The 27,980-nt window shown below is 35.6% G+C and overlaps 1 protein-coding gene across 1 annotated transcript in view; it reads right to left on the bottom strand.

Annotated features, from left to right (window-relative positions):
- Positions 1-27,980, bottom strand: part of MALRD1 (MAM and LDL receptor class A domain containing 1) — a 246,477-nt gene that overhangs the window by 119,724 nt on the left and 98,773 nt on the right. The window contains exons 24-25 of the mRNA XM_031052491.2: positions 22,507-22,754; positions 19,679-19,976 (exon numbers count right to left, since the gene is read on the bottom strand). Coding sequence (XP_030908351.2) covers positions 19,679-19,976; positions 22,507-22,754 — 546 coding nt within the window. The remainder of the gene's footprint in view (positions 1-19,678; positions 19,977-22,506; positions 22,755-27,980) is intronic.

The following is a 27,980-nucleotide window of genomic DNA, read 5'->3' on the forward strand; positions in this document are numbered from 1 at the left end:
GGCATAATTTTATTTAAAAATAGGAGTATTACTATATTAGCTCCTCAGGCATAAAATTAAAATATGCAGATGCATGAAAGTTGTACAAATATGGGAACAATCTGAGTTAATTAATACTGAAAACTGCATCCTACTAAAACAATTTCCCTTTATCGCTGCCTTAGAGGACCTGACAGAGCTAAATGAAATTCACATAAGGCTAGGTTTTATTAAAAGGTCAGAATAACCGATTTATTAACGAAAAGAAAATAAGAGATGGAGTATTCAATTGGTGTGTTGGCAACCTCCATCCCTAGGACTTTGTTATGCCAGATGCCAAATTACAAATGCCTCAAACTAAGTGAAAAAACACTGCCACACCCCTTTGCTGTAGGCTTTGGTTAAAAGTAAAAACAAGCCTTGAACCAGTATATGTTATCAAAAGAAAATAAGTACTAACCCCTCTTTGCAGTCCATGCTTGGAAATACTTTTCCTTACTGTTTATCATGATCAAAAATTACAATAACTGTTGCATTTTGAGACCCTTTTGTAAACAGAAGCAGTGCTTCCTATTTAGGGTTGGAAAAAAGTGGAGTTGAAAAGTGGAAGTCTTTGTTTTTTGCAAAAGGAAAGAAAAAACAAAACAAAACAAACCACCGTCTTGAATCCTGGCATGAATGAATCTTTTCAAGCATGTGTAATGAATGATATTACACTGTCTAACTTAGTCTGTGACGTGACTTGTTTCAGGATGTTCTTCCATAGTATGTTTTCTCTCTGAATGACATATTTCTAAGATTTTATAACCATAAAAACTAAACCAAAAAAGAAACAAAAATGAACAAAACTCCCAACCCTATAAGAAAAGGGATGGTTTTTATCTCTCATCCTTTCCTTCCTACTTTATCACAATTGTAACATTCCAAACATGTTGTATAGATGCATCTGGGTATAATAGGGATATTTAACTGAGAAGAACTTCTTAGCAAGGTTCAGTAACTTCCTCCAAGCAGTGTTTCTTAAAGATTATTAACAGGAAAGACTTTTAGCCCTGTGTGGTAACTGCACCAACACATAAGGCTGCAATGGACCTAAAGAAGCTCCTAGCAGCTTCCAGATCAATAATCTCTGAATTGAGGAAGATTTATACAACAGAGGAAAACAACTGCACCATTCAATTTTCCCCGCATCCTATATACCCTGAGCAAAACCACCCCAGATTTCACATTTACATTTTTACTTTAAGACATATAGTTGCATGACGAGGATTAATCCCTTATTTTATAAAGGTGTATCTCTTAAACGTACTTTGAAAAAAAAAGTACTTGCAAACATCAAGAAAAAATAGTTTTGGTAGCAGAGCTGAAATACGGTTTCTCTTCTAGATCAATGAACTTTGAATAGTGATAAAGATAACATAGTATATAGGTTGCAGCATTGAGGCAGAAGAACAATAAACTGCAGAAAAGATTCATATTAAGAAATCGCATCTGTGTTATTCATAACTTTCAGTCTTTAAATGATAAGAATGGTTATGCTCTCAAAGAGAAGTGAAAAAAATTCTTCAATCTTTTAAACCATAAACTGTGTCACAAAAGGACTTTTCTATGAAGTAGCTAGTTCTCATATCACTCTATATCATAGCAACAACTGTTGCTTGCTTAGTTCCTTTCTGAAAATAAATGAATATAAAATTTTGGATCTTCTCAAATCAAGTAATTCTGTTAATATATGATAAGATAAAGCACAAGCACAATTTTATTTATTCTTTTCTCCCACTTTAGCAGATGGAGATATCTGAGAAGGACCTGATTTCTTCCACTATGACTGAAAAGGTCTTCAGATATTCAGATGATCTTCCTACATCTCTGTTTAGAAACAACTTATACTTGAAGGGTTTTTTCGTCACGCAAATTTTTTATAAGTTTGCAATATTTAGTTTGCTTTTATTTCAGAATGAGAATCCCTCATGCTTCCCTTTATGAAGGCAATGGCTAATTTGCATGTATTTATTTAAAATACCACTTATTACTTTTCCATTAAAATCCATTACAAGTTCTCACTAGGTATTTGGACTTATCTCTGAGTAGGCAATAATTTCATTTTCACTCAATGAAAACTAATTATGTCATATTTGCTTAGATTAGCCATGAAAGACTCCTAAATGAAATAGCTGATAACACACTTACATTGAGTGACCAAATGGAGTTAAATTAATGTCATTTATAAAAAAAAACTTAAGAAATGCTTGATCATGGTCTGCAATTGCCTGTAGGAAGACAAACACTTGCAGAAAGCTTTCATTTAGTAGAAAAAAACTCAACACTACATGCTGGAAAACTGAAGCTGGTGAAGTTCAAATTAAAATAAAATTATTGAGTATTTAACCAGTGAAAAAATAACAAGATAACAGACAATGACAAGTTCTCTGTTAGTTAAAAGCTTTTAATAGAGCAATACATTTTTTCTCTCTTAAAATATATGCTTTAGTTTAACTTAAAATTATTTGATAAATCAAAGAAAACTTTACACAAAAACACGGTTAGTGTTATAGAGGAGGCTAAATTACATATTAGCAGTGGTACATTTTAATTAAAAAAAAAATCAAACTGCAGTTGCAGGCCTTAATTTCCTCATATAATTTTGAGAATTTACAACAGATAAATGTTTATATATGCCTATAGTAGTTATAAAATAGAGAGGAAAATCTCAAATTTCTCATTCAGATCCAAATCTTCCTGAAGCTGTTTCTTTAAATTAATTTTTGCTTATTGGAAATAAATTAAGTATGGTAATTAAACAAAGGTGAATAAGATCAGAATTTCTAGAAAATTTCAAATATTGTAGGATTGTGCTACATATGACTGTATTCATAAGCATTTAACAGTTAATTCTCACAAATTAAACTTGTTCATTTTTCAGTTCTTATTTATATCAGCATTGTGAGAAAGATAATTCATGTTTTAGAATAACAGGAAGCAGATTGGCAATAAGTATTTTCCAAAAGTTGTTAAGCTACTGTTTTTTAAGCCTTTTATATTTAATGGTATTTAATGTTGGGAAACATTGTCTCTGTTTTCCAAATCTACATCCAATCAAATGAATGGGATAGTTTACAATTATCAGAAATATCATCAATAGATTCCTACAGATTTTTTTTTAAATATTTTAAAGGTCTTATTTACATTCACATCACTGGAAGCATATCTGCTCCTAAATCAAAGCTAGAGCTCCTGTAAAACCATAATTTGGTATAGAGGCTAGAGTAATTAATCAGCAGGCTAAGAGTCTGACATCCCAGGGATAGGGGCTCTCCAGATAATTTAGTTCTCTGAGGCTTTTCCTACAACAGTTACTCCATTATCATGCTTGCTCTGAGTTGACATTACTGGAAGACTGAATTGTGTGTGTCCTTAACATAAAACAAACAAAAAAAAATTGTTAACAAGAGCATCTTTCCTCTAAAATCTCACCAGTGTTACCCAAGGACAGAGTAAAGTGCGCTCATCACAGTTGATGATGCATGGTAATAATGACCTGTCAGCACAGGCATGAGAAAAACCCATCTCATTTCAAAAGCAAAGCTTTGGATATTTCAAGAATTTCTAAAGATTTTCAGAAGTTGAAGCTCTGGGAAAAAAGACTTAAAAACTACTACAAATTATCAGCTCTTTCTTTGTAAATAGTCTGTTTTTTTCTAAGATTGAGTGCAAACACTTGTACTTTTTGTTTTGCAAGCCTCTCAAGTACTTTGACATATTAATTTGCATTCTGTGCAACAGAAAGCTTAAAAACAACAGCTTGAGTTCATTTGCAAAAGGAACTGAGAAAAAACTGTTAACCTTTTAAGTTTCTCCCATGACAATGAGTTGATGAAGGCTTTCTAACCACCAAAACCTTGTCAATTTCTTACCTTGTCCATTTCCACATATAAACACAAGAGAATTCCTGTCCAGTAAGCAGACTCAGTAATATTAATCCTTAGAACCATTAAGAATCAAAAAGGTAAATAACAAAGAAACCTATTGATATTCACGATTATTGTCTCTATCCATTCCGGAGCACTGAAGCATCATCTTTGTCCTGTTTGATGGCACTTTATTTTTTCTTATTATAAAAGTATGATAATTTGTCAGTCACTCAATCCACTTTAACATGTACCCAATCTGTGATACATTCAATGTGCCCTAACATTGTGCTTTGCTGTATTTAGGGTTAACAGAAATTCTCAAGGATAAGGGGAACTGAAGGCAAGATGGATACTAAGTGCCTCTTCATACAGAGGTGATTGTAGCTACAATCCAGGCAGGGCAAGGGAAGTCTAAAAATGATATTGTGAAGAATAAAAGCTTCAGTCTCAAGTGCATTCACTTGAAAGAAAAAAAAACAGGTTTTTACTAAAGATAGTCTTACCAGGTATTTTTAACTCCTCCACTATTGCAGTACTAGTATACTAATGCTGCCAGAAATGATGCATACTTTTCCATGTTGCTCGAGCAATTCTATGCTTATTAGTCTACAAAACATGCTAGCAGATCAGCTTAAAAGGAAATTTTCAATTAATCTCTTCAGATGGGAGCTCCCCATGGTGAATAAGAAGAGACCTAGGCCCGGAAGCATTGACAGATGCTCCTTCTATTGCAATACCATTAAGACTGCTTTGTTCCTCTCCAGAAAACTGAAATACAATATGCATTAGAATGATTATTCCAGTGCTAACCAGATGGTTTAAGTCTCCAACATAAATATATGAACAGACAAAGAAAACTGTTGTAACAGGATACTGATAATAGGAACATGGATATATCAATGCTTCCACACAATCTTCCTTTTCCAAAGCCAAGTTAAAATTTAGAACCTATTTTCTTGAGGGTGGACAAAGAAACTCTAAGACAAAAAGAAATACACATCTATTTTTTAAGAAGAGCTTTTTCAGAAATAATAGTACTCATCATATGAGTCTCCTACATGGAGAAAGATCAGATACTAACCATCCTGAAAAGCCTAAATAACACACCTGAGTTTACTCTCAGGAAATATAATGAAATGAAATATATAAATAAATTTCACTTGTCATGCTCTGGCTCAAGCAAACTAAACATAAATATTCACTCACTGAGCTCTTTAGCAAAGACACAGAAAGAAGAAATGTTCCTTAGGTATAAAATATACAATCCTAAAAATATGTCAAACATTTAATTTTATTTTTTTTTCCTTTTTTCTCTCATTTTAACTTTTAGTAATAGCATGCATTTTTAGGTCAAAATGTTTAAAGTCAGTCTTTTATATTCAGCTTCCTCCATCACATACAATCCCCGTGCCATGTAAGAATATCTTGGTACAGCAGGTATGGAAAGAAGCCAGTTAAGCTGCCTTCCGAAGATCTCTAGGCTTGACTGCAAGTTGTAGTAAGCCCTAGAAGTACAATTCAACAGCTCACCCGAAACACATTTTATAACACAATGACACCTTGCCTGAGCAGCTAAATATAGTGCTTTTGCAAAACCTGGACTGATGCGTTACTGATCACATCAGTACCTTAGAGCCCAAAGTGGTTTAGTTGTGATTTCCAGTTTAATAGTCCAATTGCTATCTGAATGTTTGAAGGGTGGGAAAAGATATGGTATTTTCAGCTCCTGGTGCCTAGTGAAGACTGCTCAGTTGTTTCATAGCCTGGGTTTCCAATGGGAGAAAAATTTGCAGACTGAATTTAGAAGGTAGCTAGAAATAAAGCAGAAACTCATAAATCAGAGCAGTCTGAGCATGAGAAATGGGGTGCACAAATTCTGAATAGCTGAGGTATGTCAGAAGAGAATTTCAATTAAGAGACCAAAGGGAAGATGAGTAGATATTGAGCTAAAAGCATCCGATGATGCTATAACTCAGGCTGAAGGAGATCTTCACTAGTTGCACTGGAATATGTCTATAATTGTCCTTTCTCTTTAATGTAGCATCTATTTTCTACTAATTATTCTTGTAAACAAGTACTTATCTTGCTAAAATTTTGTTCTTAGTTTGTCAGTTTTTGTTCACGTGTTTTTCCTCTAACTCACATATTACAAGGGGTAATGGGTTAAAACTTAAACAGGGGAAGTTTAGATTGGATATAAGGAAGAAGTTCTTTAATGTAAGGGTGGTGAGGCACTGGAATGGGTTGCCCAGGGAATTTGTGAATGCTCCATCCCTGGCGGTGTTCAAGGCCAGGTTGGACAGAGCCTTGGGTGACATGGTTTAGTGTGAGGTGTCCTTGCCCATGGCAGCAGGGTTGGAACTAGATGATCTTAGGGTCCTTTCCAACCCTAACTGTTCTATGATTCTATGTGTTCCTTTCACATTCTTCATCACAATCCAAGTGGTTGTCAAAGCATACAGTGGAAGGCTGAGCTGCAGGGCAGTGACAAACACCCTTTACACAGTTTGCCAGAGCAGCATGACCAGACTGTACTCAGTAAATGTGACAGGTGGAAAATGCTTCCCTCATATCCCACTCAATGCCTGTGCAACCAGCTCTCATTTATAGACACAGCCTTGACTCTGAAACCACAGGGCAGGAGGTCAGATTAGGTTTAACTTAGGTAAGAGAAGACAGTGGGCATGGAGGCCCAGAACTTGAGAAATGCTAGTTCCACAGGTGGAGGAATAACCCAAAATACTTTTGGAATCCCCTTCTCTGGCACATTAAGCTATGAAAAAAAGACATGGCTTATGCAGTAAAAGAGCAAAATAGTCACTGAGAAATTATACGTCGACAAGATCTCAGGAACCAGTATTTTCTTTGACAAGTTAGACACTACAAGGTGGTCCAGGAATGGTTTAAATTGAGGTAAGACTGTTCAATATTCAAAGAGAAAGATAATTTATGGTTATCTATTGTCAGTTGGGCATCTCTACTATTTATAGATTTCAATATAGTCCATTAAATCATTATTAATATCCAATAATACAAACATAAATTACAAAGGAAACTGCTCTGAAGTATTCTCAGTTATGTACAAATGGGATGGAAGTATTAAAGACCTACAAGAAAGAAAATTTGCACAGAATTTCTATTAAAAATTACAGCATTTGAACACAGCTGTGTTTAAATTCTTCAGCAATACTTGAGTAAGAGTCACGTGCAGGAGAAACTAAAAAAAGTCCAAAACAGATGAAATTGAATCCCATGACCCCTGTGAATTCTTCATATCTCCCATTCCTCAGAAGGAATAAATTTCAGGATTACTGTATTTACCATATTATATTACAGAATTTTCTACCTATATTAGAATGCTACAGTGAGCTGAAGGGGATGTGATGATTGAAAGATTTTATTGATGTCTCGAACAGCCTTCCATACACCTTTTAGCCTCCACTGGAAAGGTCAGGGGAAAATGAAAAAATGAGTTATGCTTGATGGAAGAGAAAGATACCAACAAACTGTAATCATTCAGTATCTCAAAGAAACATAGCGTCTTTCCTCTGTGTTACAGTCATGTTTGTTCTCAATGAAAGAAAGATGAAAATTATACCTATAAAGTCAGTATGCGTGGTTTGAGGTGTGACTCTGCAAGTAACAACTGCATTTGGAACCTGTATGCTCTAATGTTATACTGTTAACATCTCCTAACATGAGTAAATAGTTCTGTTCCTTATTTTTTAGCTAGTATGAGTAACACAAGAGTATGTTTTATCATTTAATGCTCATCCAGTCCAGCAAAATCATTTATTCTGCAAAGCAATATTACCTTTATTCACTCTACCTCAATTCAGTATGTGCTCATGTTGAGCAGCACTCTTTGAGATAAACAAATAGTAGCACATAGGTTAAGCAAGTGATCGAACAAGAAAACAGCAGAAAAGTTTGTTGTTGAAGAGAGGAACCTGACTATTTTATCCCACTTCGTAAGAACCTGAGTTTAAAAAATAATTGCTCAAATCACTAGGTCTATTTTCCTTTTATGAAAGACAACAACCTGAGGCAATTACTCCACTTTCAATATAATCAGTAACTTTCTTTATTGCTTTTATCTAAAGGCTACTTTTTGGTTTTCAGATAAAGATCCCGCTTAGCATCTACCCTCTATTTATTCATGACCAGTTAAGGTACATTTATTTGTATGTAAGCTCTATCAACCAGCTTTCCCGATCATGGAAAGGAAGCTAAGGGAAATGTTGAAGAACGTACAAACAAATCTGAAACCCAAATCCCAATGCTACTCAAAAAATTCATATTTACCTGTTCCAAGCCTTCATCTGAAAGTCTAATGGAAGTTGAATACTTTCTTACACCAATGTTCTGAAGCCTACCTACACATCACTAGATAGCTTCAAAATACAAAAGAAGAACTTCATATATATACCTTGACAAAATCATGAGAAAGACTCTTCCTGTGACATTTTGGCTTTGTGACAAGTTAGGTCTCACTAATTTCAAACTGAGCACCCAAATTCAAGATTTTAGTTTTTTTTTTTTTAGAATATTTCTATAAGTCTTTTCAAGTTCATAAATCAGCACATCATGTTCTGTATGCACTAGAATACTGGATACTGGCCTCGCTAACCAAGCTCTCAGATGATAAGTTTCAGTTCTTAGAACTCTTTATCTCCACTAAGAGCCAAATCTTATCTCAAAACTCAGAGTCTCAAACCTGGGTTTCTTCAGGAACAGAACAAAATTTGTGGTAAGGCAACCTTACTACTTTAGCTTCGTGACTGGAATAGCTTTTTGACCAACGTAAAGCATCTGCTTGTAAGTCATCCTCTTGGTTGCATCTGTACATCTCCTAAGAGCCATTACACAGAATCACATAATCATCCTTTATAGGAGTTGATTCCAACAGAATCACATAATCATCCTTTATAGGAGTTGATTCCGAAGGGAGTAAGTTGTAAGGATGTGTATGAATTCGTCTCTGTTGCTGTCTGGCACAACAGGCCAGCAATAGCTTTGCTATAGTAAGGATTTTTTCCTCCTTGTATGTAGAGAGAGATAAGATTTTTGCTTGAGAGAGTATTTATCAAGGATTTGTTATCCTATTACAAAAACAACAACAACAACCCCCCCCCCCCAAAAAAAAAAAAAAATAAAGTTCCTCTCTTGGATAGTGAAACTTTGCTGTGTCAGCTACTGTTTATTCCTGATCACTAGAAAAAGTAAATTGTTACTTATCACCCTAATTAGCTTTTACATATCCCACTAAAACATTTGTGTTAAGAATTATAAATAAGAGATAAGTAAGCTTAAAAGCTTATGATAAAAATCATGCTTGAGTTTATCATCACGGAATAATTATAACTTGCTATTGATACTGTCTCTTGAAAGTGGAACAGTATATCTGTTAGACATTTTCTCAGTAGGGAAACTCTTTAGAATAGATATTCTGTGTGCACAAAGCCTTTAGGTGCATACTGTTTTTTTTTTTTTTTTGCAGAAGCGTGAAAAATGTAAAAATATTTTTAATATATAATACTATATTTTGAATATATAATCACAAGAAGATATATTTTAGCCATGTTTTCCAAGTTTAAGGTCTCAAACCATTTGAGAATTAGAATTCAGTATCTGCTCCATCTAGGGCAGCCCAAGTGATCATATACATATATATGCAGGGAAAAAACAAAAGTATGTGCTCCATTAAGAGAGGCAGAGTGGATATAACTCCTGGTCTGGTAGACATGCTGTTTTCCTTTTAGCCTCCTGAAACACATAGTTATTTTTCACTCAAGAATTGGCCACTAAACAGCCACAAATAATTTCTGTTGATGAATATTGCATTTCTCATTTAAAAAAATCAAATAGAAATTTGCTATATGAGAAACTATTGAGTCAAATTTAGACATAAAGAGTTGTTCTAGATAACTATTTCCTTTTGCACCTTTCATCTAAAACTGAACGCTAACATTTTAAAGATTTTTTTCCCACCCTGTTGCTCTGTTGTCCCTCCCCCTAGAATCACATATCTTTTTCCAGTATGATCTTCAGTACACATGAAAATAAAACTAACACAATTAAACTGTTTTAATAACTTAGTTAATTTTATGATGTATGCCTAGTAATAACAATTATGAGTTTCAAAATACTTCAGCTAAATAACCTGGATTGATTAATACTGCAAGTCAGAAACTAATATTTCAATCATTTTTACTGGTCCTTAGTCTATGATCATTTATCATGATATAAAACTAATGTTTCAGCTTCCAGTTCCATTCAGTTCTCTAATTAGATAGTACATATTTAGCTTGGAAATATGCTATTAGAACTCTTCAGAAATCTAGGACTATTTTTGCAAAAAAAACACCAAACAAACCTACATTGACATTCTGGGTCTTATTCACTGCAACTGGTAGCAAGAATTTTCTTCTGATGTAACACCTAGTCTTATCACATCATCCCCAAATTCATAGGCTGATTTTGTAGAAAATAATTTCTCAAGTCAGATTTCATCATGCTAGTAAAAGAAATTTTAGAGCCACATCTTTCAATGCTTGTGCGTTCTCCATCTAGTTACACAAAGTGCTCCAGATAATGTTCATCAGCATATGTGCTCATAAACTGTATCGTTCTACAAATGTAAGCACACATTCAACTATTGGAAAGATCTGGGGGGGAAAACCCAACCAAATAAACACCAAACCATAGAATTTGAATGGTAGAATTATGGAAACTATTTCATCTGCTTGGAAAATAATACAAGTTTTTCTTAAAGTCCCATGTAATTGTAAATAGCTCTGTAAAAAAAAAAAACAGATGATAAACAAAACTGGAAAATATCACATACTGCAGAACTGCAAAGGCATCTGTTAGAAGACAGATACTTGGCTGTTGTGCTAGCAGCAGATCTTGTAACTTAATTCAGCCTTATGGAATGATATTTAATACAAATATTAGTTTGGAAATCTATTTGTTAAACAAGTCACATTCTAGTTTTTGACAAAATATGTAAAAGATATTTATATATCCTCAAGCTGAGCTGTAATATCAAAGTAAAGATGTCATATATAAAACTCTGTGCAGCCAATTTTTGTCAGGATAAAAATCTTGTACTATTTGTCTGCAAAAAACCAGCAGTGCTGGCTAAAATACACAGAATATTAAAGTCTATCATTAGTTTAATTACTTTTAAGTCCTTAAAAAAAAAAAAAAGGTCTTCAAAGTAAACACAGACTAAACAGGAAAACATAATTGAAGGACTTCTCCCATACAGCTTTGAATTATTTCTAATATCTTGATTTCTAGTATTTTGAAAGCAAAAAAAGGTTTTTGAAAACCTTTAAAATTTTCCTCTGAACCTGACCTGGTATCAGACATCTTCTGTGAAACTTTTGCACAGTAACACTGGAAGCATTAGTTTCTATAGTATTATCTGTCAGAAACCATTCAGTGTGAGTCTGCCTTGAATGTAAATTAGCATCTCTTCAATGTCTCATTCTTGAATACCTGCAGTATCCAGGTGTGCAATAGTTTTACTTTTTTTATTGCATGCAGTTCCATGTATAAAAGTGGCAATGATCTGGTCTGAGTAGACAATAAAAGGAGAGACTGAGGGTCTGAGCTGACACCTTGTGAAAGTAGATGAAAGAAGCAAGAGGGCTTCAAAGGGAGATTTAGAATAGAAGAATCAACTAATTAATATAAAATCTCATCTCTGTAAAGTGCATGTGAAAGAGAAATGCTGATATGCTGATAGAGCCATGCAGGGTGGTTGCAGCCACTAAATGTGGCCAGAAGCAGACATCATAGGGAAAGGACTTCATACACCGCCATCCCACAGATGCTTAGTCTACAATTAAAGAAGTATGTGTCATATCCTGTAGATAAGATACTGCTCCAGTATTATGGGAAACACTCCCTATCTTCCAGCATCTGAAGCTGTCAATCTAACTGCTTACCACAAGACAGTCATTTCTGTTTAAGGTAGCAGCAAGGCAACTCAAAAAGCATTTCTAATAAAGCAAATCTAAACCAACCTAGGAAAAGAAAGAGATCTGCAAGAGATTATGAAAACAAAATGGTGTCAAAAAGAGTTCTGAAATAAAAACTTAGCATACAGCTCACAAAGAAAAATATATCTGCATGCTTAAATGTAGGCAACCTAAATATCTAAACGGCTACTAGAAGTGATCAGGATCTGTTTCTACTTCGAACAGTGATCACATAATGCTAAAGTAGAAACCTAGAGTTTTATTTGGTTGCCCATACATATAGCATTTCAAAAGGTGTGAAACATCATTCTTTATTACCAGCTGCAACTCCTGAAGGGCATATACTTTACATAAATCCTGTTACACACCTGTCAGCACTATGGGGATTTCTTAGACACCCTGGTGTATGACAACAACAGACGCCTTTATGTGTGCAATTCAGTTGAGTGTCTGGGCAGAAAAAGAAAAATATAGAACATCTATTATAATTGGAATTTAGATACCTGGCACATCTTGAGTACACACACCTACGTGTACATGACATTTAATCTGAGTCTTGGAGCTGAATCCCCCCATAAATATTTCAAGTCTTAGATAAGACTGATAAAATTTAGATTTGCTTCAGCTAAAGATTCATTATGCACATTAAGGTGGTTTTATTTATCTCTCCCCTTCCCCCAGCTGTATTTTTCACTCAGAAACCTAAAAAAATGCAGCACATAAATATTAAGGGCTCTTCTCAAACAAAGAAACATTTACTAAAATAGGAAAATGGAGAAATTAATCTTTGCTTTCTCCATTTCACTGACATATTACTTCTCCACTTTACTAGAAGAGCTAGTTTGTTTTTCCCTATGCTCAGTGAAGACCATGCAGCCTCAGCCAATAACCTCCATCATTTTTAAATAAGGACATCTTCCATGATTATTGTTGACATAGCATTTGTTTGTGTTCTGTATGGCTGGAAGTTTCCAGAGACCACATCCATTTCTTCTATCTCTTCTTGTGTGAGGCACCTGAGGTGATCTGACTTACAAGCATAAACTGAGTATGGTCTTTCTGCACTCTGGAATTCTTTATACATTTTGGCAGTTAACAGTCTTTTTACACTTGTTTATTAACTTTGTTTATCCTACCACTAAATGACAATCCAGGCATATACTGTGATAGTTACTTAGGTATCTTATGAAAGCTACAGTATCATTCCATTTAGAGGCATATTCAGTTCAAAAGTATAACAAAATTAAACACAAAATGAAAATGAGGCTGTGCAGTGAATTGCCTCAAATCTTCCTTGCTATAAAGTACAAAACATAAACTGAGCTTTCAAATAAAATTTACAAATATCTTATAAAAAATGTTTTGCTTTGTCTGATATATACCCATCCTGAAAATGTAAGCACTTTAACCAGGAACGAAAAATACAAAGGGAATATTGATGAGTCTGTGCTGAAAAAGCACTTAAAGCTCAGCTTGCTTCCTACGGTTTGAAAGGGAGGGAAGAGAGCACACACATATGCCTGCAGTCTTAACCACACATGCAAATTTTGTTCCAGGATGTCTAGAAAATTCAAGTATCTGACAAAGATGTACTGCACTAAAGGTAAAATAGGACTAGGTAGTGTGAAATATAACTCTTTTTTCAGATCACATTTGCTGTTGCAAGATTTAATTTAATAGAAAAAACATTAGATATTTCTAAGAATGCCCTGTACTGAACCATTATTTCTCTGCTTTTAGATGTGTGCAAAAAAAGCGATAATTACACTCAAATAAGAGTAATTTGTTAGCCAATTCTTGAAATGCAAAGTAAGGTTACAGCTTTCACGTTCTTAGTTCACCTAGGCAGAGGCAGGCTCTGTGTGTGGAATATCTAACACATAGGGAAAGGTCTGAGCTAATAATACCAGTATCACAGATGGCTTTGAAAAAGCTTAGATCTGGTAAAAGTCTTCTTATTTAGTTCTTCTAATAGGGAGAAAAAGAGCAAAACTCCTTAATAGGGATCTTGTTTCTACAGTATCAGGAATTCCTCTTGCAATTTTAGGAACAGTTTGCTTTGGTTAGAAAAGTTATTCTTGTATCCCAGCTGCCCATTACCAAAGGAATCACCAGTTCATACTATGAATGTAGACATAAATACGTCACATGCTGCTCAGAGACTCACTTCAAGCTACCAGCACCAAAAATTAATTTATTCTGACATGATACTTACTTGGATGTCTTCTCTGTGACACCTTTCTCAGAAACCAGCCTGTGGAGACCCAAGAGCTAAGGAAAGTTTTAGAGATGTTAAACTGTTTTGTGAGAGTTTCACAAAACAGGTGCTCACAGTGCCTTAACTCCAAGAAATTTAGATGACATTAATCACATTTTGCTGTCCTGTTTCTAGAATTTTAATCTGTTATGGGCCCAATCCAGGCTCTGCTCTGACAGTGTTTACACTGTCTTGTAATTATACTGACTTGGAACTTAGCTGGAGAGAGCTTCATAGAATCAGAAAATACAATATGAAAATCCAGGCTATACATTTTGTCTTATTTACTGACAATAAGGGTAACTCTCTTCATAGCATCTGGACAATATATAGAGAAGTTGAATTCAAGTCACCTGCATGCATGACTACTATTAACTTTATGTCCAGCTACCAAACCAACCTACATATTCCCCAGTATTTCCACCATTTTCCTGAAAGGCACATGTGTAGCCAGGAGCAGGATAATGCATTCTTCAGCTTAGCTTGAAAAAAACATCACTTGCAGTCTGGGAAAGGAAAACCACAGAGCTACAAAAAGCAGCAGCAGGAAGACAAGCCAAGCAGTCCCTGTCTCCTGAAGAGAACATGAAAAATGAGCATTGGGACCAACCACACACAAACATTCAAGAAGGAAGACAAGTCTGGTACGGTGGGCTATTTCCCAAAGCATAACACCATAGTGATAACAAGCACACTACTGACTTCCAACACTTGCTTAGCTGCTGTGCTTCCTCTCCAGGAATAAATGAAAAGTGCTTTCATGTCTGCCTGGTGCTGATGTTGCATGCAGGGAGAGCTGGAAATAAAGCAGTGAAAGAAAGAACCCAGCCAGAATGGGCCAGGGAAGTCCCGACAAGAGGTTGTGCTCAATGCTACATAGGAGAAGTAGCAAGCCCTGAGGCCTTACTGGAGTCACCCTTGGAGGCTAATACCTTGTATCATGATCTGGTATGGATTTGAGATGAAAAGAATGTTGATACCGTAGGGAAGTTTCAGTAATTGCCAAGCAGCGCACACCAAGGGCTTTTCTGCTTTTCATGCTGTTCCACCAGTGAGCTGGCTGGAGCACAAAATGTTGGAAAGTGTCACAGGTATGATAGCTGACCCCAGATAATCAAAGGGACATCCTATACCATACGTCATGCTCTGCAATAAAAACTAGAGGAAGAAGTGATGTAGGTCTGGATCTCCTCACACAAATACTAATTTTGTGTCTTTGGATTTAGGGGTCAGGTGTAGCACTGTATGACTGCTATTGGGATCCCAATCAGGTATCTTTACCTAGCAGACACAGCAGGTAAGACTAATAGTAGTTTCAAGATACCAGTGTTTCGCTCTGTACTGTAGGACAGGCATGACTTTCCTATAATCCTGAAACATAGCTGCCAGCCCCAGGCAGGTGTATCAGATACCTTACGTGACTGCAATGGAACTAAACAATCACAGTTAAGCAAATGAATTGCATTGTGAGTGACTGGCAATGAAATGCAATGTTAATTGAGTTTCACAGATTAATACAATCTGTCTTCACATGAGTGAGGAGCTCAAGTCACTACCACTACTACCAAGTGACACAGCAGAGTACTGAAAGTATCAACCCAGTGCTCAAAAAAGGGCAAAGCAAATAAGACTTTATCATTTGTCACAAAACAAAGCAAAGAGAAGAATAATAATTGTTACAATAGTATTCCACTGTTCATTCAGTTCCTAAATACCCTACACAAACCTGACTTTATAATACCAAAAGATTACAGTAGTCAGAGAAAGGAAAGCATATGGAATAGTTTCCATATAAGAAGTAAGTTGGAACTCCTTCAGTGTGTAATGCTGCTTAAGGACAGTCTCATAGAGACCAAAATGGCAGAGGTGGATTTGTCTGCTGCTTATCACCATTTTCAGTAAAAGATATTATCAAATAGGAGACTCTGAAAACAGAATTGCTTTCTCAGCAAGTGTCAGACCTACACAACTGCTGCCAAAAATGAGGAGGAGGCTAGGCTTTTGAATGCATCCCCGGTGAAACTAGGCTCTGTATACAGAAGGCAAACAGATTAACGTTTACTACATATGCAAAACCACATTTGGTTCATAAGGTCTCCTAAAAAGGAAATATTAGGAACATTAGGCAGAAGCAACATATATGCCTGTCCTCTTTTGGTTCTTGCTCAGCATCTTATCCTGGAGACAGGATAAGTGAAACGGACCTTGATGTGATCTGTAAATATTCCTCTGTTCTTAAAGACACATGGAACACTTCAATGAATGTTGGAAATAGTACCTGTCTGCTCTACAAAACTGAAGTCAACAGCCACCAGTTCTTTTGTCACTGGGAATAACTTTCCTCCCTTGTAGCCTTCTAATCTGATTAGGCAGCCCTTGTTGTATTCCCAGATAAGTGGTATGGAGACATGATTAGAAACTCTGATGCAGGGATCATCCATTTTTATAGCCAGTAACAACACTTCAGGAAAGAGAGGGAAGGTGATAGAGGACAAGCAAATTTGGAGATCACATAAGTTACTGCCAAATCCATGAAGTCTCTTTTGTAAAAAAAATATACATATAAAATATGACCCATGCCAATATTCTCAAATTTTGTAGGCATAGTCAGTGAGTATCTTAATCTGTGAACATTCTTGGAGGGATCATAAAACTCCTGAATTGATGTGGATACAGGCAGCCCCTTACACAGGGCAGAGTCCAACTTGAGAATCTGGCCATGCTGCAGAGATACAGCAAAAAACATAAACAAAACTGTTAGAACAAAACTGTCTTTGTCTTTCTTCATGCAATTCCTTTGCAGGACATAAGCAAACCCCAATGTTACTCCATACATTGCTATTCATAAAGTAAGGAGTTGATAGACACCAACCTAAACTGTTTATTGGTCCTTCCTCACAGCATTTTAAGTGTCTCTCAGTGTTTTTTCCAGGTCAGTATCATTGTTGCTAAGCAGCATCATGAGGATGGATCTACAACATTCTTTCAGACTAAAGAAAATTACAATGCTTTCAAATTATTCTTTTCTAGTTGTCCAGTGCTTGCTTTCAGCCCTTAAGTATTACTGCAAGTTTGTCCAGAAAAAAAAATGTTAGATCTTCAAAGACTTCACATAGAGTCAGGAAACAATACTTCTGAACAATGAGTCTCTGTCATAGACAGGAACATTTAATGGTCTTATTCTATTTAGTCCTTACACTACATCCATTGCCATAGCACTTTATGTGCAGAAACAACAACCACGGACTGCTTCAGTATATACTTTTGTGATAAAGTGATATTGCTTATAAGACTCAGAAGTATCTCCCTTGCTGAGTGCATTACAATGAATTCTTTTAGAGTTTTTTGTTATTTTTTCTCTTTTTTTTGGTTTGGTTTTGTTTTGGTTAAAAAAAAAAAGAATTTAAAAAGTAATTGTGTCAGATTTTCATTTTCCTCTTTTTATGTGGTTTATACAGTTTGCTGAATACCAATTGGAGACTCGTATCTCATAAAAATTTCAAAGCTCTTCAAATTGTGGGTAAATAAAACAACACTGACTAACCAAACTTAATTCGGGTGAAGAGAAGGGGAGGAAGACATTATGATAGTTACTATTCACTGTGGTATTTTGAGTATCTAAAATGAAAAAAACATTCCTTTCAAGTTCCAGGTAAAGGAAACATGTCCAAATATAATAGAGGAACCATATAAAACATGTCAAAAAATATGCATCGGTATATATTCTGTATTTTTATGTTATGAGAATAGACCTCAAAATCTACAAATCTCAAATCTACAAATGCATATAAGCAGAAAATTTTAGGAGTCCAGATTTTTGCAGTTGATCATCATGGTCATTCTAGCTGTCTCTAGTTGATAAAGTTACATCACAGAGCACTTTTCACAGCCTCCAACATGCATTTTGTCAGTGCTCAGAACAGTTCTGCAGGCAGAAATAAATTTCATATTCTGCTTTCTTAACCCATGTTTCAAGCAGTAATCTGAACAGATATCACTGTAAATAGAAACTGCATGTTGGAATACACAGTGGCTAACACCAACCTCTTATCTAGAACAAGTGAAAATTGTTGATATAGAAAAGATGGTTCTTTATAAGAGTCACTATAAATTCATCACTGTAAGAATGAATTTAGACCATTATCTCAAATTGGTGTGGATCTACAAAGTTCAGAAAGTACATCTTAGCTTAACTACACCAAGAAAGGTGTCTCTGGTGGCTTTTTCCTGAAATTTAGTAGCTTTTTCATTATATACTTCATAAAAGTATTTTGGAACATCCTTTGCTATCAAGACCAAAGTTTTAAAATTCCAAACATAACCACAGGGACTTGCACCTGCCAGACTCTGAAAACATCAAAAATAAAGAACTGGAAATCTCAGCTAGTGTTTTTTGGGGGGTAATATTCATATAAAGCTGAACTTTAAAATACCAATCTCATTTGCTATAAATTTCCATGACTGTTTTGACAGAAGTAGGAAGCCAATATTATGTACTGTAACTGGAAACTTGTAAGAGATCTATCTGGAAAATTTTGCCCATATCTTTCCTGCTTGTGCACAAAGTACAAAGTAATTTCTTGGGTTTGATGCAGTCTCATCAGTGTTATTTCCCAGTGCCTGAGCAGTGCTTAATGATATCCTAAAAGGGAAACTACTCTTTGGCAGCAGTAACAAAACAAAACAGCTCACATAAATTAATGATCCATTCTCCCAACAGTCCTTGACATTGGAAATATTAACTTTGTTTTATTGATGAGAAATACAGTGGGATAAAATGACTTGCTGCAGCCATGCATAAAATTTGTAGTAGGCCCAGGAATGAAATGCATCTCCTAAATTTCACTTTGGGGGCTTACGTTTCAGTACCTCTGGTGATAAATGTGGAAAGAGGAAAGATATCTATGCTGTTCTGTCAAAGTTTCTCTTTCATCATTTTTGTCCCAGTATTAGCAATGAGCAACATCAGTGTTTTCAGGAGCAGCTCTTGCCTTAAGGTTATTAGGATCCAACCCCATCAGACTTTATTGGTTTTGGCAAAAGTTTTCTGAGTCTTATTTCCCTTATGCAGTAAGTGAGAATAGTGCAAATATTTGCACCAATACTGGCACCACACCATATGAGAAGAAGATGCCTAAGCTATATCAGTGGGAATTCCTATTTGCCAAAAAACATTAAAGCCTGCTGGCTTTATTGCAATCTACACTGGCTCTGTGCCACTCAGTTCTTTCTTTTACAGTAACCATATTTTACAAATATTAATAAACAAATCCCACTGAATTAAACAAGATATTATCTAATTATACATGGCTGGACAGGAAGTCTTGCAGATGCACAAGTTCTGACTTAGTACTCAAACAATTACTTCATAAAATATTTTTACTAGAATTTCAGAAAGCTTTTTAGAAGCATATTAATTTCAACATTTCTTTAGCAAGACATGTATTCTATTTCTCTTCTGGAGAGACAAAGGAATGAAAGCAATGCTTCTATTCATTCTTTACAGACTTACAGACAGTTTACCAATAGCAGGAACATACCTGTTGGAGGCAATGCCGTGGGCTCTGCTGGTAAAAACTCCTGGGATAGCAAGCACTCCCTGGAAAATGTGAGGTCATCAAGTGCTATGCCATCTTTGGGACCTGTTCCAGCTGTCCCTTCAAAGACAACTTGGAAATCTTCATCTCTATCTCCAGCCAGGATCAATGCCTTGCTCTGCCAGAAATTACCCTGGTTTCCAGTAAGATTAAGGAGAATTTTTTCATGTTCTGCCACAGTCCTCTGGTAGACAATCAGTGATCCAATGTGAGCTCCATACATATGGTAATAGAAGAGTATCTGTAAGCAGGAATAGCATCAAGTACAGAATAGATGACTACAGACACATTCTGCTGTTGTGTTCACTCTAATTAAATTGAGTGACATTAGTAGCATTCAAAATAGCCCTTAATTTGATGGATTCAAAAACTATTTCATTGAGACACATGCGAGACTTACTAGTGACAACTTTTGAAGTAAGCCAGGCTTTGAAGCCAGCATTACAATACTATGACAGATGATATTTCATCCCTTTGAATAACCCTTGCATATAAGTGGAAAAGAATGAAAATATTTCATAAGGAAACAGGAACAGAATAGTGTTGTTTACAATATCATAGGATCACAGAATGGTTTGGATTTGAAGGGACCTTAAAAATCATCTCATTCCAACCCCCCTGCCATTGGCAGGGAGACTTTCCACTAGATCAGGTTGCTCAGTTTACGGAACACTTTTCTGGTTATAAATGTATTTGTGCTAGATTATAGAGTGTCTAAATAGAAAATAATCTTCTCTCATCTAATATGGGAGCAAAACCTCTGCACGGACTACAGAAACGAAAATAACAGCTAAAATAAGACATAAGAGGACCTTGGGTCAGAAACAGTGGTTTATTTAGGTGAAACAAAGTATGAAATATAAAGTAGGGTCAAGTACAACTTAAAAAACACTGTGAAGAGTAGCCAACAGTAAGTATCTCAGTTATTTTCAGTTTGAAAGCAACAAAGGAATAGTTGCATTTAATCAAATTGATACTCAATCTAGTTCAATATCCTGTTTCTGACAAAGATCAGAATATATCCAAGGATGATGTAGGTCCTTGAAAGAAGGCAATTCATGCTATAATATGCAAGGAGGTGTCTATAGCTCAAATTTCTTCCTAGTCTAATGCATAGCAAAAGCATTAAACAATGAAAACCCTTATTTATTATTGCTATAAAAACATAATGGCAAATATTATTATACCCATGTAAATGTAAAAGTCCTGTCCCTTTATGTTATCTGATGCTGTAGGGTTTCATAGATTTTCACAGGGTTTTTTTGTTTGTTTTCAGTAAAGCCACCAAGGGCTTTGTGTTACAATTCTTTTGAAAGTTTTATTGTGTTTACTTTCAGTATGTCTTCTGTGCAGTGAAGTACTCAAATACAGTTTTTATGTCAGTTTCTTGTATGGAAATAGTTCTATTCACCTCCCTGTTTCCTGTCCTGCAACTACTCTGCTTCTCTCAAAATCCTTCATTAAGTGGGGTTTGTCTATCCAGTATATGTGTATATCTTTAAACTATATAACAGTTTTTACCTTTTAAGGATTAATCTCTATTTATTTTTTCTACTGCTGAATTTTGTTTGATTTTCTGACTGTCATTAATTTTTCAGCAGATATTTTAAGAGCTGCCCACCACATTGCTCCTGACTGGCTACAGTTCTTTTCAAAACTATCACCCTGAATTTTGTATGTTTGCCATTTACAATCACTGAACTCATTTCCCTCCCATTCTCCTGCCCCCAACATTACTTTCTAGATTTCACATTTATTTGAAATACACCAAACAAATCTCAATTACACCAAATAATTTTAGATATTGGTGTTACAATACTGGTCTTCTGTGCTATTTCATAATTTCTAGATACATCTTACAGCAATAATACTATGTATAAAAACAAACAAAAAAACCCAACAAAAAGCTATGTCCAGATTTCATTTTAAGCATTAAGTTTATCCAGTTGATTATCCATTTGAGCTAGCTATTTGATAGATGCATAAAAGTGAACTTGCAAAATAAGACCTCTGAGGACAAAAAGTATAATTTAAAATAATTACATATTTTACTTTATAGGCAGAAAGTAAAAAAATTTTACATCTTCTATAAATGTAAGATGGTGATATCATCTCTCTGGCAAGTTACTAGAACAGTATCTCCAATCAATAGATGGAATAAGAATTCCAAGTGTGACATCAGTAGTGGAGATGCTCTAACGCTGGATAGTAAAGTGACTACTTTAGGGCCAGATCATTAGAAAGCTTTTGAGCTTGTTTAACTGAGTAAATGTAGATAGCCAAACAACATTCATGTTGCCAAGTTAGGCAGATCATCTTGTGTTAATAGCAAAATAATTAACAAAGTATAAGCCTAACCTCTTTATTCTAGATTCTAGGCTGATATGCAACTTTGACCACTCTGCATTTTTTCACCCTTTCTTTCATATTTAATCATTCACAGAATGGTATAAAGTAGTTTTAAGGATCACCTGATCAGTTAGGATGTGTGTTTCATAGGACATATTCTAAATCAGACACCACATTCACTATCAACTTCATCTGAATCTGTCAGAGTACTTATTTACTTGCAGAAATCATTCTTCTGCAACAGAATACATGTTTTCTTATGATTTCAAGAAGATATGATCAGGCCCTGACTCTTCTGTGAAATGCTTGTTTTTGTCTCAGGAAATATTTCAAGGATCATCTTTGTTCATTTTAGGAGTATTATCTTGGTCAAAAATAAAACTCAAATACTGCATTTCTGCTAGTACCACACGCCCACATACCTTGCAGTTTTTATTCCTTCTGCTTAAGACAGGACTAGAAATTCTAGCTTTCTGTCCTGAAAGCCGAAAAAATGAACTCTTTATAAAAATATAATGACCAGATGGCTCTTGTAATGTATGATCAGTAGCTGGTTCAGTGCCCATTTTTGTAGTACTGCTAGTTCTGAGGTTCCAGTCAAAATCATCACTTTCATCTTGCTTCCATCCACAAAGATCAAACTCAAAATTGCAATGCCCAATAGATGTACCTGAAAGACATTTGCACACATATGAACAGAGATTTGTTTTCAAGAAGCTAATTAGGTACATATATTACAACCTTGTACTCAAATCCATAAAAAAGAAAGCTTCAATATAAAAAAACAAATGCATGTATCTTATTAAACAGAACATTTATAATCTTCTAGGATATAATAATAAATATAATATACCTATTAGATAATATCACAGACACATTAGGTATATAATTTTATATATACCTAATAATAGATACAGGAAAACTGCGTATATGTGAGGTATCAGGTTCTCGTTACTATGGTCAGAGTTCTTGGTATAAAAGTAACCAAATAGAACGATCTATTTTAGATCAAGCTGAATGTCTCTTTAGGGTCTAATAAGCAGTGGTCAATTGGTGCTTTCCACAGGACATCCAAGAAATCTGCAGAAAACTAGCTTCTTTTTGTAGGGGTAGATTAAGGTCATGTGAAAATGATAACAAATTTTGTTATGTATTTAGGGAACAGAAACCCTTTCAAATTATTTTATTGAGTATCATAAAGACACATACAGTTAAAATATAACTGTAGGAGTGCTAACTTTGACCTGAATCACACCCATAGTTTACTTTTGCAGGTTTCCAGAAGAGCTCACACATGTATTTTCTTAACCAATATACAAACATAAACGATTGTATTTAATGCCTAGACAAAGAGAAAGCTACCATAATTTGAGTTGATTTTTATATGATATCATGTGCATGCCCTTTACTGATTTTCCAATTTTGAATGTCAAAACAGCCATCACGGTGAGTCAATTGTCCATATAAATTAAGGTTTAGTCAATTGCCCCACTCCAGAAGTTGTTTATATTTATTTCCTCAATGCATTTATGAATTCATTCTAATGATTACCAAGTAAGACTAAACTTGTTGAAATAAACTGGAATTTCAGCAGAGCCTTCAAGACTTCTGACTGTGCCCTGAATATTCTTACTATTTATTATACTATTGCTGGAAAGGAAAGTGCTTTGAAGATAAAATTTGGAAACCATACGGATCATTTGGTCTGATAACATAAGGAATTACAAAAATTGTAAAATGTTAACAGAACCACTTCTGATAAAGTCTGATAAAGTTCAGCCAATTAAAAGAAGCTTTTATTTAACTAGCAGCTGGTCAGAAAACTCAGTTATGAAGCCAAAAATCCATGCAGTCTACCCATGCATCAAAGCAATTCGGACAGACTACACCTAAAATTTCAGGCTGAAATCAGATGCAGGATTTCTTCCTTGTATTTTTCTTTATGGAGGTTATAAGTGTAAAAAAAGAAGCTAGAAGCTTTTGCTTAAAAATAGCAACTGGTTAGCAAAAATAGCTTCACTGTCTTTTACCCTTGTCTGCAAATACAATGCCATCTGAAATAAGAATAAAAATACCCAAATCTTATGTGGTAAATATCTTTATCATTTATGTAAAACACAGATTATAGTTGACCTCAGCTGAATGTAACTTCCCATAAAATTTGTCACTCAACTTTTGCCATATGATCATTTAATTACTTAATATTACTTGATCCCTGTTAAAAAAAAACTTCCATTTCTTACAAGTTACATCTCAAGTTAATAAAATTCATGCATGCAACCGAGCATTTTATTTTAAAGGAAGGTTTTCAAGAATCAAGACCTTAAGGCACAAGCACTGAACATCCCAGGTAGTGTTATATATTGTGTGTTACCTATCTGAACTTATATGCCCTTGTAGGATCTCTATAGTCAACAAAGAAAAATACTCATAACTATAGGATAATTTAATCTAACTCAAATGACCCATTTTAAATTACATGTACTTCCATCAGTGAGTTACTCCACTGATTAAAAAGAGAACTTATCACCATATGCAAAGAGTTGTAGTCAATGGCTCAATGTCCAGCTGGAGACCAGTTACAAGTGGTGTCCCTCAGAGACTGGTATTGAGACTGGTCTTGTTCAACATCTTTATCAGTGACATGGACAGTGGGATTGAGGGCACCCTCAGCAAGTTTGCCAATGACACCAAGCTGTGTTGTTTGGTTGATACACTGGAGAGAAGGAATGCCATCCAGAGGGACCTTGACACGCTTGTGAGGTGGGCTGATGCCAACCTTCTGAAGTTGAATGGTGCCAAGAGCAAGGTTCTACACCTGGGTCAGAGCAATCCCGGGCACAGCTACAGGTTGGGCAGAGAACAGATTCAGAGCAGTCCTATGGAGAAGGGCTTGAGGGTGTTGTTTGATAAGAAACTTAACATGAGCAGGCTTCAGTGGGCACTCACAGCCCAGAAAGCCAACTCTATCCTGGCCTGCATCAAAAGAAGCATGACCAGCAGGTCGAAGGAGATAATCCTGCCCCACTACTCTGCACTCGTGAGACCTCACTTGGACTATTGTGTGCAGTTCTGGTGTCCTCAACATAAAAAGGACATGGGACTGTTGGAACAAGTCCAGAGGAGGGCCATGAGGATGATCAGGGGACTGGAGCACCTCCCATATGAAGACAGGCTGAGAAAGTTGGGGCTATTCAGCCTGAGGAAGAGAAGGCTGCGTGGAGACCTCATAGCAGCCTTCCAGTATCTGAAGGGGAGCTCTAAGGATGATGGGGAGGGAGTCTTCATTAGGGACTGTAGTGATAGGACAAGGGGTAATGGGTTCAAGCTTAAACAGGGAAAGTTTAGTTTGGATATAAGGAGGAAGTTCTTTACAGTAAGGGTGGCAAGGTACCGGAAAGGGTTGCCCAGGGAGGTGGTGAATGCTCCATCCCTGGCAGTGTTCAAGGCCAGGTTAGACAAAGCCTTGTGTGATATAGCTTAGCGTGAAGTGTCCCTGCCCATGGCAAAGGGGTTGGAACTAGATGATCTTAAGGTCCTTTCCAAACCTAACTGTTCTATGATTCTATGAACTCAGGCAGACAGCTTAGAAGCTCAAGTTACAACAGATGACTGTGCACTTGAGTATTTAATCTTAGGTAGTAGACACTTCTGTGAAGAACTATGAACTCTTAGTGAAGAACAAAAGCAAAGATAATGCTTTTGTCTTTGGAGCAGTGAGAAGTGGCTGGTGAATTAGTCTACTTTATGAAAGTTTATTAATTCAAGAAAAACAGTTATCAGTAGGCATATTGATCCCAAAAGTCTAATGGATCTTTATAATAAACTAAGTAACTAAATCAAACAAAATTTAAACTATTTTAAGTCATTTCCAACAACTGTGCCTAGATGAACAAGTACAGAGCTATAAGTGCAGATATGTAGAGCAATACACTTGATGTTGAAAACCAGAATTCATTTAGGGAGTACAGTGAAGGTGTAAGGACTGAAGTGCTATAGGCTGGTCCTGCAGGCTGAAAGAACACTAACATTTAAAATCCATTTGATACCCTCCTGGAGCTCGTCTTTTATTTTCTAATGAAAAAATCCTAGTTCATATGCTTGACCACACTCTACAATACAAGCTAAATTGTAATAAATAGGGATAACTGAGACATTTGCTTCAGAAGCACACTTATGACCTAAACCAAACATTAACCAAGCTTAGAGAAAACCAGATGTCTAAAAAGTAGAGCCATCTGCACTGGCATTAAGCCATACTTCAGGTTGGAATAATGCTACTGCCCCCATAGCCTTTTTTTCACAAAATTTAATTTACTAGATCTCATAAAATACCATTTGTACTTCAGGGAGGCATGCCCAACTCAATCCCAACCAGAGCTGCCTCAGGGACCTTCCTCTTATACTCTGATGACTTCAAGCAGCATAAAGTAAACCCTGACAGTTTTTGAACAAAGCTGAAGGAGTGCTATCACCCAATGCCTCTCCAGCACTGTTGTGGGTTATTTTGTTTTCATATACTTGTAGTAAGAAAGTAGTGTTAGCAACATTATTGTTAAAGAAAACTCTGAGAGTGGATCACTCAGTATCTAATGAGATAATTTCTGAGCACTTGACAAACCAATATATCTGTTAACATGTGTATTTCACTTATTTTATGGCACTGACATCATGCAACTAGCTAAAAAAAGCCATCAACAAAGTAAACAAAACCAAGGCACAGATCTCTTGATAGTAATTTAACAGATTTATGAGGCATGGTTTATATCTCAGTAGAACTGGCTTTGTCTAGACACTGCTAATTAGACTTGGAGAGTATTGTTGTGTGGTACAGTCCTGTGTACATTCTGGAGTTTTGGGAATATAATAGATTAGGGTCTAGCTTCTTTCAACATGGTGCAGAAAAAAATCATTAACTAAGGTACGGTGAAGTCTTCATGCACATATCAAGCTACATTGACAGTTAAAGCAAGTTATCCAAGAAGGTCTACTGCTAAAAGCTACTTTACAGATGTTTGGAAGCTGCACAGTTTTCAAGTTTTTTTTTAAATACAGTCACTGTGTCTGGGGAAAGCTGCCCTTTTTTGTTTCCTGTCCTTTAATCTACCATGCTTTTCGCTACTAAACCTTTTGCCAGGCTTCCTAGTTTGAGGTTTTCAAGATACTGCTCTATGGTTCAGCAGTGAGGAAACTTCTCTGATAGCTGCAAAGAATGAAAAAGAACTCCACAAAGAGTGGAAATATGCTTTTCCTATCACTACATCCTCTTTGAAGGCAGCCTGCTTCATGATAAAGCTGGGAAAACAGAACAAGCATTTCCTTGTTAGGTATATTTTCAGCAAGTGCTGTATTATATATTTTTAGTTTATTAAATATATGACAGAGGAAGAACCAAGGAAAGAAACTGGCACATAGTGGAAATTTAAAGCAGCACAGTTATTTTAAAACTGGAAAAATAAAACGGGAAAGAAAAAAGTAAAACAGTGTAATTCCTCATATTGTTACTGAAAATGTTGTCAAAGAAAGCTCTCCCAGATCTTACAAAGAAAGTCATAATTGATCACTAAGCATTTTACAGCTCAAGTACACATTATGAAATGAAAAAATTTTTTTATCTGAGGCAAAATCCATGTTGATGTAGAAGTTTCATCCCAGTCATCCTGTGCTCTTAAGGCTATATAATACCTCATTGTAAAACTTTCTGTTAAAATGCAGTCAGTTTTTTTTTATTACTTTTTATCTTTTTTAAACTTATAAATAGCAATAGAAAAAGCACTTTACAGGAAGGAATTTTCTTTGTGAGACTGTTTCAGTTCACCTCTTTTCTAGCAGGCAATCAAAATCAAATACTTCATGTGCCTGCAAAACTAAATCCCATCACCCTGTTTGAACCATC

The sequence above is a fragment of the Melopsittacus undulatus genome, chromosome 1 (genome assembly GCF_012275295.1).
Source record: "Melopsittacus undulatus isolate bMelUnd1 chromosome 1, bMelUnd1.mat.Z, whole genome shotgun sequence".
NCBI classification, from domain to species: domain Eukaryota; kingdom Metazoa; phylum Chordata; class Aves; order Psittaciformes; family Psittaculidae; genus Melopsittacus; species Melopsittacus undulatus.